This window comes from Colossoma macropomum, unplaced genomic scaffold (assembly GCF_904425465.1).
Source record: "Colossoma macropomum unplaced genomic scaffold, Colossoma_macropomum, whole genome shotgun sequence".
Taxonomy (NCBI): Eukaryota; Metazoa; Chordata; class Actinopteri; order Characiformes; family Serrasalmidae; genus Colossoma; species Colossoma macropomum.
Window position 1 is genome coordinate 38007503 of NW_023494805.1, and position 13614 is coordinate 38021116.

The 13614-nt window shown below is 39.0% G+C and overlaps 1 protein-coding gene across 1 annotated transcript; it reads right to left on the reverse strand.

Annotated features, from left to right (window-relative positions):
- Positions 1-2344: 2344 nt before the first annotated feature.
- Positions 2345-8038, reverse strand: LOC118825425 (calcium-activated potassium channel subunit beta-3). Its single transcript, XM_036596010.1, has 4 exons — positions 7956-8038; positions 6022-6219; positions 4119-4293; positions 2345-2731 (listed from the first exon to the last, which is right to left on the reverse strand). Exons 1-4 carry the CDS (start codon positions 8036-8038, stop codon positions 2345-2347), a joined length of 843 nt encoding a protein of 280 aa, XP_036451903.1.
- Between the last annotated feature and the right edge of the window lie 5576 nt (positions 8039-13614).

Genomic DNA, 13614 nt, shown 5'->3' on the forward strand with positions numbered 1-13614 from the left:
AACATACAGTTACTCGGTTGTTAAATAGGCATTTACTGGCTTGTCATTTGTTTGTCATCAGTTTTAGAGAATTCACAATTTTGCATACTTTTTGTGTTTATGTTCTTGCACTACAATTCCCAGCATGCATTTCTCAAATACTTAATACAACCATTGGAAATCCCTCCCCCAGTGCTATAAAAAAATATAAATAATATATAAATACACTTTTTAGCATTACATAGCTAGTAATGTTAGCTAGTATAAAAAAATGTAAACAGCCCAAAAGAATTTGTAGTTTTTCAAAACTCCTCCCACCTCCAAAATACATCATCAGAAGGGGGGGTTTCAGTCTTTAAACCAGAAAATTTCACTCTCAAGACTGGTGTAGGACACAAATAGGCATGTTTCATCAGGTTTGTACAACTGAACAGCGTAACACCTACTAACTCGCTCCAAAACAAATGCTAACATGTTCCCTAAGCTAGAATGCCTGAATGCTGCTGCTGCTCAAGGAGTCGTAATCGATATCAACATATGAATATGTATCCATATAATTATAGACATTTACACAGCAAACTAGCTAGCTAACATCAGCTAACACAGAAGCTAATGTTGTTGACGTCCCTCCCACCTGATTTCTTAGTATCAGATAGGCTACTAATCACTATGCTGCATTCAACTACAGCTTGTAAACCAGATTTTCCTACCCCGACTGGAAAAGAACAAAGAAAACACCAACTCGACTGGAAATTTCGGCTTGGAAAGTTCGGAAGGTGTTTGCAAACTATATCTCACACAACATATCTAATTTTTCTCATTCTGAGATTGTTATAAGCATATTATAAAACCATTTAACTTCTTTATATGTTTTATACTTGTTTTAAATTAAGTGCTCTGTTTTTGCACATGTGCAGACTGAGAAGAACGAAAGAAATCAGAGTAAGGGTTCACATGCACTAAAAAATCTGATTACTGAGCCCAAATCCAGCTCTTTTTCTAGGCCTTAATCTGATTTAAGAAATCGGAGTATGCTGTTTACATGACCGCTTGAAAAATCAGATAACTGCCGAAATCCAATTATGATCAGACTGTTAAGTGCATGTAAACACACTCAATAATTAAGTCCCACTTTTCTACTTTTAAATGTCATTTTAGCAGTATTCAACCTTCAGACACAGCTGGCCCCACCTGCAGTCACATTTCCATCCGTGTCTCGTTTGAAAATGACTGCCACATGAAAGACCTGCCTTTATTCAGCTTTATTGTCATGCATTCCCCTTTATTAAAAGCACTTTCCACAGTTTAGGCCTTCTGACTGTCTGAAGGCTCCACGGTTTCTGCAGCCTACAATGAAACAGCTTGCGTGTTGTTCATGTGCTGAGTGGAGTTAGATATTATTTGTGTTCTATTAATAAGTTTCTGCTATGTTATTTAGGCTGTTTATTAACTTTCTCTTCATGCCCGCACAGCACTGGTTAACCACCTGCTCCCATGCATGACCCTAAAAATTAGCCCCACATTGCAAGATGTAGTGTTTGGTCCCATGGCAATGCAGATCTGTACTGGAGGCGTCAACCTTGTAATTTGAATGCATGGAGGTCAGAAAAATTGCATAATTTCAAGCTCCGACTTCCCACTTCCAGGTTAAGTTGAATGCAGCATTAGTTCACTGGCATGTTACCTACTTTGCTATGTCAGCTGCGTAGTATAGAATGAAATGTGCTGTGCAGAATAATTGTCTTTAGACTGTGGTCAGAATGCTGCTCAACTCCCTTAGCTCTCTCCAGCGCCACACCGTCGCTCCCTCTCGTCACTGTGCTGGATCGGTCATACTAATCAGCTGTTATATTGGGTCTTATCAGAACTCAGGTTTGTGCTTCACTAGCTATAAAGCTCCCTGTGGATGCTCAACATGATTGACAGGCAGGTAGATATGTTGGTGGTTCACATCATTAGTTTTGTTAATAAAACTGTGTTCTGACTTAAAAATTTCTGACCACATCTTTAACTGAAGGGCCATTTGACAAAGACCCAGCAGAACTCAAGCTCTCTTGGCTTATTGCAACTGCAAGCTTTGTCGCAACTACATATATAGAGCTGTTTACTATAACAGGGTCCCCTGTGATAGGGGTAACTGTTGAAACTAGCCACGTATAACATTTAAACAAACTCCCGCAGACCTCACTTCTACTTTCTCTGTAAACCCTCTTTCAGTGAATAAAACCCTGCATGATCCTGACACATTTTCTTGTGTCTGCCATGGCTTAAAACCATTATCTGTTACATTTATAGTTTACTGTACCATGTAGAGTCTCTTTGCGAGTACATGGCGGTGGTAGTATCGTATTTTAGTAGATGTATGTTATCTGTTCGGGTCCTGCTCCATGCTGGGGCTCCTTGGCCTGCATCTCAGCAGCTGGTAGAGTTTGCCTTGTGTCAGCAAGGTCTGGCTCCCCTCCCCTCCCTCTCTGGCAAGGATTTCGGCGCAGATGTGAGCCAGGCACTGGGTGAGCATGACCAGGCCCACCAGCAGGCCTCCTCCGAACAGCATGAGGCTGGGCCACACCAGGCACTGCAGTGCCAGACGCAGGGTGTATCTCCTCTTCAGAATCACCTCTTCAGAGTGTCTCCCCATGCCGGGGTGGCAACTTATGGCCTCCCCACTCCTGTTCAACAAGTACTGTTGGATCCTCTGGGCCTCTTTCATCAGCTCGGAGTTGTTCTGCTGGCTTTTAGGGGCGTAGAAGCACTGTAAAGGAAAAGAGATGGTACACTCAGAAACGTACAACTGGCTCTTGTGCGTGTTAAGAAATTAAATTTTACATTTCTTGTACGTTTATATTAATTAAATTGAGCCATTTTTAATATGTACTGAAAGTATTAGCATTGAAAGAACACAAAAATGCCATGTTAAATGTCAGGTCAAATAAAATTAATCATGAATTAATTGTGTTTTTCCACGTCTCTTGCAATTTCCACCTGCTTTCATAAGACGCATATGAATTGATTCTGTTGCCCTTAAAACAGGATGCATCCCACATTACCTTTGGCTCTATCAATTTGCATACTGGGCGTGTCTTTCACCTTGTTTTACTTACCATCTCTGTGTTGTCTTTCCCCCTATGCTATCCCCTCTGGGGGGGTAAGCCTACATTTTGTATTTTGGTTAATTGCCTAGCCTTGTTATTGTTGGCCGTAAGAAGTTACTACCATATTAATGCTGTCAGAACAAAACTTTGTATCTCCATTTTCAGTTTCTTCACAGAATTTAAAAATGCCAGCTGCCTTATACATTGTGCTAACCTTTCATGATGAAATGATCCAAAATGACTTGATATATAAGCTTTTTCGTTTTCTCCTTCTCCTAAAAAGATACAAGGTTTTGTCCTAACAGCGATGATAAACTCTATTGCTGAGTGTGGTTCCAAACTGCCTTCAGTGACCACTTTTAAACCAGCTCTAGTAAGATAAATTGGACTAACATTGATTAAATTACATGAGTAAATCAGTTCATTGGTCTTAATGAGTTGGAAATGTGATAGCAGACTAATTCAAGCCTTTATTAACTAGATTAAGTTGCTTTGTTTTCAAAGAAATCATTTCATTGTGTGGAAACATTTCCATAATTCAGTTAAGTTCAAGTGAAGAATGAGTTTTGTGAGTGTGTTAGCACTGGGCACAAGCGGTTATTAGTGGTTCAAGGGCCTGGGTGCTTAAAAACTACTTCTAGGCCAAAAGAATTGGCAGTATTTGGGCCCCACAGACTTGTTGGAATGCAAACAACAGAACAGTGATGTAGAATCGCAATGTGAGGTTACAGGGAATCATCCAGAAGCACTATTTTCCATGTTTTTGCAAAAATGATTTTAAAAAGCAGCAAAACCACGACACACGGGCCACAGCCAAGTATCCAAGTTGTAAAAAAGTTGTGAATAGCTGCCCAGAAAGTGGCACTGAATTTTGACATTCATCAAAAGCCCCAGCACCATGTCGATGTAAAAAGGATATATGAAATGTAATATGCTTTGTATGACTGTTATGTAGACGTGATCAATTCGTCAGCATGGCAGGTTTAAAGTGGAAGCAGTATTTACAGTCTCCAGTATTATTAATGGGTAAGGAGTTGACAGGAGTACCTCTGGGCTCAGGTTCACCGATACTTCATCGTAATGTAGAAGTGCTCTTCTCCCAGAAGCTGTGATGTTCACAAAGACCTGCAGGCACGGGGAGCTGTTTAAGCATCTCCAGTCATCCGAATCATTCAGAAGCTCAGCCTGGATCACTGAGCAGCTGATGGCCTCTCCCCAGTCACTGCACAGCAAAAGCAGCATAAGCTAGCAGGTAGGTGACCACAACTAAAGCCTGTCTTACAAAGCAGGATTTCTTACTTTACAAGCTTTAAGTTTAACTTTAAGCTTTGTCCAGTCTAACTCTGGATTTTCTGTCTCACTTTCTATGGGTGTACTTTGCTATGGCCACTTATGATGCATCAGGGCAGGTTGAGTTCAGGATTACAGATCATAAACAGCTCTTGAAGCAATCAGTGACAGCCTTCTGACCAATCAGGGACAGCCTTCTGACCAATCAGGGACAGCCTTCTGATCAATCAGCGACAGCTTTCTGACCAATCAAGGACAGCCTGCTGATCAATCAGTGATAGGCTTCTGACCAATCAAGGACAGCCTTCTGACCAATCAGGGACAGCTTTCTGACCAATCAGGGACAGCCTTCTGATCAATCAGCGACAGCTTTCTGACTAATCAAGGACAGCCTGCTGATCAATCAGTGATACGCCTCTGACCAATCAAGGACAGCCTGCTAATCAATCAGTGATAGGCTTCTGACCAATCAAGGACAGCCTGCTGATCAATCAGTGATACGCCTCTGACCAATCAAGGACAGCCTGCTGATCAATCAGTGATAGGCTTCTGACCAATCAAGGACAGCCTGCTGATCAATCAGTGATAGGCTTCTGACCAATCAAGGACAGCCTTCTGACCAATCAGGGACAGCTTTCTGACCAATCAGGGACAGCCTTCTGATCAATCAGCGACAGCTTTCTGACTAATCAAGGACAGCCTGCTGATCAATCAGTGATACGCCTCTGACCAATCAAGGACAGCCTGCTAATCAATCAGTGATAGGCTTCTGACCAATCAAGGACAGCCTGCTGATCAATCAGTGATACGCCTCTGACCAATCAAGGACAGCCTGCTGATCAATCAGTGATAGGCTTCTGACCAATCAAGGACAGCCTTCTGACCAATCAGGAACAGCTTTCTGACCAATCAGCTATAGCCTTCTGACCAATCAGGGACAGCTTTCTGACCAATCAGGGACAGACTTCTGATCAATCAGCGACAGCTTTCTGACCAATCAAGGACAGCCTGCTGATCAATCAGCTATAGCCTTCTGACCAATCAGAAACAGCCTTCTGACCAATCAGAGACAGCTTTCTAATTAATCAGGGACAGCCTTATGACTATATATATATGTATATATATATATATATACATATATATATATATATATATATATATATATATATGTGTATGTGGTTAAAATCTGATCAGGCTGCATGAAAGTCGTGTGAAATAACCAGGCGTAAACAGGATCTAATTAGTCTAATTAGTGTAATTAGTCTGTATTTGGAGACATACAGACTTCATAACGCATGCACAAGCATTGAATGACATATTTATTGAACAATACTTCAGAATGTATGAACACCATATGCCAGTAAGATGTTTCATGATGTTCTTAACTGGGCCTCTGCCTTACAAGATCCATTACTTGGAACTGATGCTTACGTCAGTACAATAAAAGCTTACGTCATCATCATCACCATCATGGCCTGAGCTACTCATAAATACTGCGTTGCCTTATAAATATGTAAATCAATTCTTATGCATGTGTTATTATGTTCTTATGAAGCCTTCAGATAAAGTGTCACTGAAAGTTCTTTGCCCTACTACTAAGATTTCCCTACAAATTCTAAGAAAACAACTAGCTGGCTTGCTGGGCAGTTCTTCCTCGTACCTGTTCAAACATGGCTTCACAACAACGATTCCCACCACGAAGTACATGAGGATAGAGAAGGCCACCATGGCGAATCCTAGCAACAAGGCTCTCTCCTCCCCGACACTGGAGACAGGGGCCTGGGCCTTAGCCTTCTCTCCAGCTCTGCACCTTCTCCACTGAGACTCCTGCGCCCCAGAAGGGTACTGCAGCAGCTCCCTGAGGAACACAGCTCACATAGAAGTGCTGGAGGGACCAACATCATCTACACATAGATCTAGACAGTAGTAACCGTTAAGGTACACAAATGGGTAACTGAGTGAATCTGTGTAACGTTGATTGTCATATGCTTTAGTTTTTCTTCCTCTCTACTGTGATTACCTTAAAATAGTTTGTAACTTACGCATGCTGGAGTCACCTGCTCAGGTTGTTTATAGAATTTAGCACCAAGATCCACAAGGTCCACGCTCACGAGTAAATAAAAGTGCAAATCGTGAGCAAATTGATACAGGATAGTGCAGTTCAGTGCAGCCAAAACCTGGTTTAGCCAAAAATATGTTATTTGTTCAATATGTTATATGTTATGTTGATTTTATTGTATATTTGTGATTCAGTGATATCTTTTCTTGTCATAATTCTGTAACCGGCACTGATTATTAGAAATATCAGATTTTATTTGGGGCTTTGGGTGATGATGGGCCGGTCGGGTCGGGTTCAGACTTAGAATTTGATTTTGCAGTTCAGGTTGTGTCCAGACTCACAACTTCATGTGGTTCAGGTCGAGTTCACACTCAGAACTTGATAATGTGGTTTGAATCGGGTAACTCAAAACTTGATGTGATTTGAAATGGGTTCAGACACAAAATTTGATGATGTGGTTTGAATCGGGTTCAGACTCGAAATTTGATGATGTGGTTTAAATCGGGCTCAAACTCAAAACTCGACATCCTACAGGTTCAAAACGTGAAGAAGCAGTTTGGATCCGATTCAGATTCAAACTCGATGATGTGGTTTGCATCGGGTTCAGACTCAAAATGTAATGATTTGTTTTGGGTAGGGTTCAGGCTCAAAATGTAATGATATGGTTCAAATTGAGTTGAGACTCAAAACTTGATGATGTGCTTTGAGTCGGGTTCAGAGTAAAAACTTGATGATGTAGTTTGGATCAAGTTCAGACACAAAACTTGCTGATGTGGTTCAGGTCGGGATTAAACTCAGAACAAGATGATGTGGTTTGTGTTGGGTTCAGACTAAAAACTTGATAATGTGCTTTGAATCGCTTTCAGACTAAAAACTTGATGATGTGGATCGGATCAGGTTCAGACTCAGAACTTGATGATATGGTTTGAGTTGGGTTCAAACTCAAAACTTCATATTGCAGTTCGGGTCAGTTTAGCATTGGCCAAATCATTTTTGGGCTCACTCAAGATTCCTGATTAAAGCTCTAGTGTAGAACCAGCAATACATATAAATTTGCATTTTTTTAAAATGTGACTAACCAGGTCTTTTGAAAAATTTGTTTCTTAGTGACTTTTACTCAGTAACTTTTATGTTCGTAATCGATTTACGGCAACATACTAACACGATTTCAAATTGTCAGAAAAATTGCAGCACTGACTTAAGTTGAAAGTTTGTTCTACCTTAAAAAAATTTCAAAATCAAAAGTTAAACCTTTCAAAACATGACTACACCTCTACAAAGGCAATATGAAACACTAAGAATGAAATTGAAATCGTACCTCATCGAGGACGGTTAAGTCAGACAGAACCTGTATGTAATAAAACTGAAGTTCATCGCATTTCAGGTCACCACCATCCTACATCTGAAGATAACAACAACTTCCGCACTCAAATTAAATCCATATCCTTAAAGTGAATTACAACGAAGGAAATTATTGATAATCCTCCAAACGAACGAAGCCAAACAGAATAATGAGTGTGCGGCTCCACCCTTACCGTGTACGCCGCCGCCGAGCGTTGCGCAGGTTGATGTGAACGGGGACGCTAAAGGATCCTCGAGGGGACGGACTCAGAAGCATGCCTGCCTGACCCCAGTCGGCCCTGGATGGGCTACAGCACCAAATTAAGCGGAGTAGCACAGCACCCAGCTTTCTCTAAGACACACAGTTCTGTATGGTGCCATGGAGGGCACTTTGGGGAGCGGCCTGTTTTTGCCTGGGTTGGGTTCTTCTACAGGCGGGGGTTTCTATAGGAACCACCACAGCCAAGCAAGGCAATAATTATGTCCAAAGGGACCATTATTGCAACTGGCAGTATATTCATATTTGGAGAGCACCCACTGGGTAAGAACTGTGTAGACCTATGTTGATTCTGAGCAACAGGTCTACATAAACACATAAACAGTTGCCAGTTTATTAGGTACACATATACCTTAATAACCTTCAGCTACTGTATACAGTACTATGCAAAAGTGAGAGACTAGTGTTTTCTAATTATTTGTCAAAATTGACCATCACATACAAGTTTTTGACTTTCATGAGACATTTCTGTTTTAAACTCCAAGAGTCTTTAAAACCTGAGTTAAAAAAATACTGAAAGATATTCACAAAATGGGACCCTTAACAACCTGGTAAACCACCGAAACTACCACCATCAGGTAAACAGTAAAGCTTTTATTTTTAAAATATAATAAGAATATAAAAAAATCAAGCTCCATTCTTGCTTCAGATCCGAAAAAAAACTAGGTATTTCTGTCCATCCTTCCACAAATCAATCAAAGAAGCTACTGGTGCATCTCAGAACAATGTTCAGCCCAGACCTCAACATCACTGAGAGTGTTTGAATTACTTGGATTGTGAGAAGCAGAAAGTGCAGCCAACTTCTAAGACCAAACTTTGGAAACCTGAAAACCTGAAAGAGAATCTCCTGAAAAGAATGGACACCAACAAAGGCGAAGAGTGGACACACTAAAAACGAGTACCTTGTACTTAATGGTTGTTTTGACTGTAAATTAAATAAATAAAGGGTGGTCTCCGATGTTTGCACTTTGTATGCACTTTGTAGATTTACTACAGATTGGAGCCCATCTGTTGCTGCACAATTGACCAGCCCCCCTCAACACTGTGCACCATAGGACCACCACTGAGACATTATTTGGATGGTGGTCCTTTCTTAGCATACCAATGATACTGACATGGTAGAGTGAATCAGGCACATTGCTAGAGTTTTACTGGCCACTTTATTAGCCACCCCTATCTTGTTGGCACACCTTCGAGGTGTACAAACAGATACTCCCTACAGTCAGTATTTGCATAAATACAACCTATATAGTAAATCGCTGCTGTCAGCACAAAACCATATTTCCAAAATGGTAACTTTACAGGAGAAGGGAAAAACATACTTTACTTTTAATGAAGGTCAATGGAACCAGACTATTTTACAAGTCATTCTGGGTGGTTTCTTTTAATGCATTCATCATGAAATTCACATACAATGTAAAGGACAATAGGCACTTTCGGAATATGTCAAAAACTAAAAAACAACAAAATTGGAGATATAAAGTTTTGTTCCGACAGCAGCGAAACGTACCCACTATAATAGCCAGTCACAGTAGGTACAAGTTAGATATTCTTCAAAAACTGGCAACTCATTGTAATCTTATGCGGGATGCTGAAAATTTCATGGCGTCAGTGCACAACAGGTTGAAAAAGATGTAGATACCAGATTAATGCTAATTATCGCTACAAAATAAATGCTCTGAGGCTAAAGAAAACTGAAACACCATCCACATCGACCTCAGAAGTCATGCTACCTCTGAAAAATTACCTGTAGGCCACCCTCTAGAAAAACAAATTTAACCCCCCATAAACTTGACCATAATTCAACGCCTTACCCTAAAATGTGTGTCCTCCTGTGCCTCCTTTCCATGTTTTCCCACTCCAGGTCTTATTATTAGCGCCATAAAACTAGAGGATGGCAAAGTTGATGGACTTCAGTGGGGTGACAAAACTCCCTCACTCTCACTTTATCAATGCAACAGGGCTTGAATAATTCATGAGCTTTTTAATTCTAAGTAACATGTATTATTCATGAAGTGTTGACGTTAAAAAAATGGAAATGTTCAAAGACGGCACTGTAGGCCTACACCTGCTTAGCTTTGATATCTCCCAAGGCTAAATGGCTCTAGCACGATACAAATAGCTGTTGACAGGCCTTCTTTTTCAAACAGTTCGGTGCTGGGCCTTAGCGCAAGGTCAGACAAAAATGTTTTTACCGTTTTGTATCATAATTTTTTCCCCCTAAACACTATTAGACTTTTAAAATATGAGTCATCATCAGTGCGCTGGGCCTTTGCGACCTCACAACTTTCCAAAAAATGACTTGATTTTTAATTGCTTTGAATATGCATCATAGTTGTGAGACTACTCTGCTGAAAAAATCATAGAAGCCATTAAGAGTTTCTGTTGGTTCCTGATGATGTCCATATAGTCAGTAATGGTAATTTGTGTTTTCCTGATGGGTTGATATCACAGTGTAAAGGACTTTAACGGGTGTTCTGGGGCTGATTCTAAATTCATTTGATGGTTTGCAAACAACTTAAAACAACTTTAGATCCAATTAGGAAGCAATCAGATGCTTTTAGAATCAGTCAGTGCATTTACAATAATCTAATCATAATCGGATTTCTGCAGTCATCTGATTATTCCACAGCACACTCTGATTTCTTAGATCGGAGTAAGGTCTAGAAATCTGATTAAGAAATCTGATAAAGAGAGCTGGGTTTTAGCTCAGTAATCAGGTTTCTCAGTGCATGTGAGCTCTTACTCTGATTTCTTTCGTATTTCTCAGTCTGCGCATGTGTGGAACAGACTGTTGTACCAGAAATAAGCAAGTACTGTTGCCGTGAGATGCAGCAAAACACTTTTGGAGTGACGCTGAAACCAAATACATGCTTGACGAAATGAAGGATTTAAATATTCTTCATCTTCTAGACGATGTATGTTCAAAACTTCAGGTAAAGTGGCGCAATGTTTCAAAAAAAGCCGCAGTACGTTTACATCACGTCTTCCTCACATTACCTCACATCACGTGAGTTTATTGGCCGGTTGCAAAGCAGAAATCTGATTACTGTCTGACTCATGTGCACCTGGAGGTTTCCCATTATCTGATTACTCAAGTGCATGTAAACATGTTGATCGGATTACTGACAAAATCTGATTTTCTGCAGTTATCGGAATATTAAGTGTATGCAAACACATTCAGTCTTTGCTCATCTGTTAAACCATTAGTATCCTTCACATTGCGATCTCAACCCATTTAAAAAAGCCAGTATATTTTACAAAACCATCAGGAACCAACAGAAACACTTAATGGTTTCTATGGGGTTTTTCAGCAGGGTTGTTTCAAAGATTTAATTTTATTATCTAAAATTATTTCGATTAACTTGATATTTCACCATGACTGCGTGGACATCTTCAGCTCGACCTCATATTGAGACAATGTGACATATTAAGCGAAATTAACTTATATACTTGCTGAATGTGCAGCAGGTGTCTACAGGCCATTGAAGATGAAGGTTGTGATGTCACTGATGCCAAAGGTCACTTTCTTAAAGGGGCAGTTACCTCAGGATGACAGGGTGGACAGCAGTTCTTGGACATATTTGAACAGCTTGATATTTTTATGAAAATGACAAAATGAAGAATCAAAATGCCCGAATTATTAACAAGCTTATTGAAAACTTTAAGAAAATATAATTAAAAAAATAAATGTGTTATTTAATCACTTAAAAGAGTCAATTTAACCATTCAGCACCAGAGACATGTCAAAGTTCCCATCGCCACATCAAAGAAAATGGTACAAAATGTCATTTTAAAGTAAAGGCTAACATTCCTATATCGCTGCTGTCAGAACAAAACATCAGATCTCCAAAATGGTAACTTTACAGAAGAAGAAAAAAAAAAACTACTTTACTTTTAATGTAAGTCAATGGAACCAGAATTTTTTCCAAGTCATTTTGGGTCGTTTCTTTTGGTTTATTCATCAAGAAATTTACACACAATGTAAAGGTCCACATACATTGCATTTTCAAATTATGTCAAAAACTGAAAAACGACAAAAATTGAGGTTTTTTGGTTTTGTTCCGACAACAGTGATATATTCGTAATAATGTATTCATTCAGAGTAAAACTAGTTGTTTCACGAAGTTTGTATGAACTTTAAATGACTGCGCTGGGGACACTAAAGGCACGTTTTAATGATACTGACCCACATAATAACATTTCATGACCTCAGGAGGCCCAAATTAGCATCTGAGCTTTGAAACTTTAAACATGACTCGCAGACATTTTTTGCTGGGATTATGTGGTATGAATGTAAAATGAAATATAAAAGTTATGTATTGGATAAAGGAACAATACCAAATTGCTATGCTAGGTGTCTTTCCACAAACTTTCCCTCAAAAACATACTAGTTTGCTAGCATCAGCAGTGGACAACAAAGAGTTTGTGACTAGGTGATTCCACGATTGGGGCAACATTTACATAAATGCATGTAAAATAATGATAAACAACATTTTGACTAGAGATGAAATCCTTCCCAATGACCTATCTGCATGTTTCAGATCAACACCTACCTTAAACATTATTAAAACTTAGGCCTATTAAAACCTACAGCACAATATTTTGCCCATCCCAACACACTATAACTACACTTTACCTTGTCATAATCATGAAATATTTCAAAAATCAGCAATGTGTATATCCTTTATCATGAGTCATTACGTTATAAGTTATGAATGTACGTTTTGCTTGTGTTCCTCAGTGTTCATTCAACCCTGTTACTAGAACACATTCACCATCTAGAATATTCCACAAATCACCTGTTCAACTGGGACTTTTCTGAAGATCACAGACAGATGATTGTTTTTTCTTTATTTTCAGTTATATTGTGATTTTGATTGATAAGATCAGTTTGGAAATCCAATGCTCTTACAAAATTATGGATTAAAACAAATCATTCATTTAAGAAATGTATTTTAAGTCAATTATTGGAAGGTCCTAATGTGCTTGTGCTGTTAGCATGGATTGCTAGTCAATCACATTTTGTGTATTTGCTAACTGTACACTAAAAAACACTCAACCCTGTTACACAGTTAAGTCACTGTCAGCAAAGAACCCTTGTAAGGAATGTGTGGAAGGCTGTTTCCGCCAGTGGGATAAAATATATAGACATTTATTAAGTCAAAATAATGAGAAAGTTTTCCACAATTATGACTTTGTATTTCATAATAATGAAATGCTAAGTCATAATTATGAGAAGCTAAGTCATAATTATGACATATTAAGTGATAATTATGAGGTTGAATCTCATTATTATGAGTTTGTAAGTCATAATTATGAGATGCTAAGTCATAATTATGACAATTATGAGGTTGAATTTCATTATTATGAGCTACTAAATCATAATTATAGGAAAGTAAGTCATAATAATGAGATGTTAAACCATATTTATGACATATTAAGTAATAATTATGAGGTTGAATCTTATTATTTTGAGCTACTAAATCATATATATGAAAAAGTATGTCATAATTATGAGATGCTAAGTCATTATTATGACATATTAAGTAATAATTATGAGGTTGAATCTCATT

Excerpts from the sequence above, each read along its gene's own strand:
- LOC118825425 (XM_036596010.1), bottom strand. The coding sequence starts at position 8,038 with ATGCTTCTGAGTCCGTCCCCTCGAGGATCCTTTAGCGTCCCCGTTCAC. Across the intron at positions 4,294-6,021 it reads GTGAAGCCATGTTTGAACAG|TGACTGGGGAGAGGCCATCA; the intron begins GTACGAGGAAGA and ends TTTGCTGTGCAG. Across the intron at positions 2,732-4,118 it reads CGGTGAACCTGAGCCCAGAG|TGCTTCTACGCCCCTAAAAG; the intron begins GTACTCCTGTCA and ends TTTCCTTTACAG.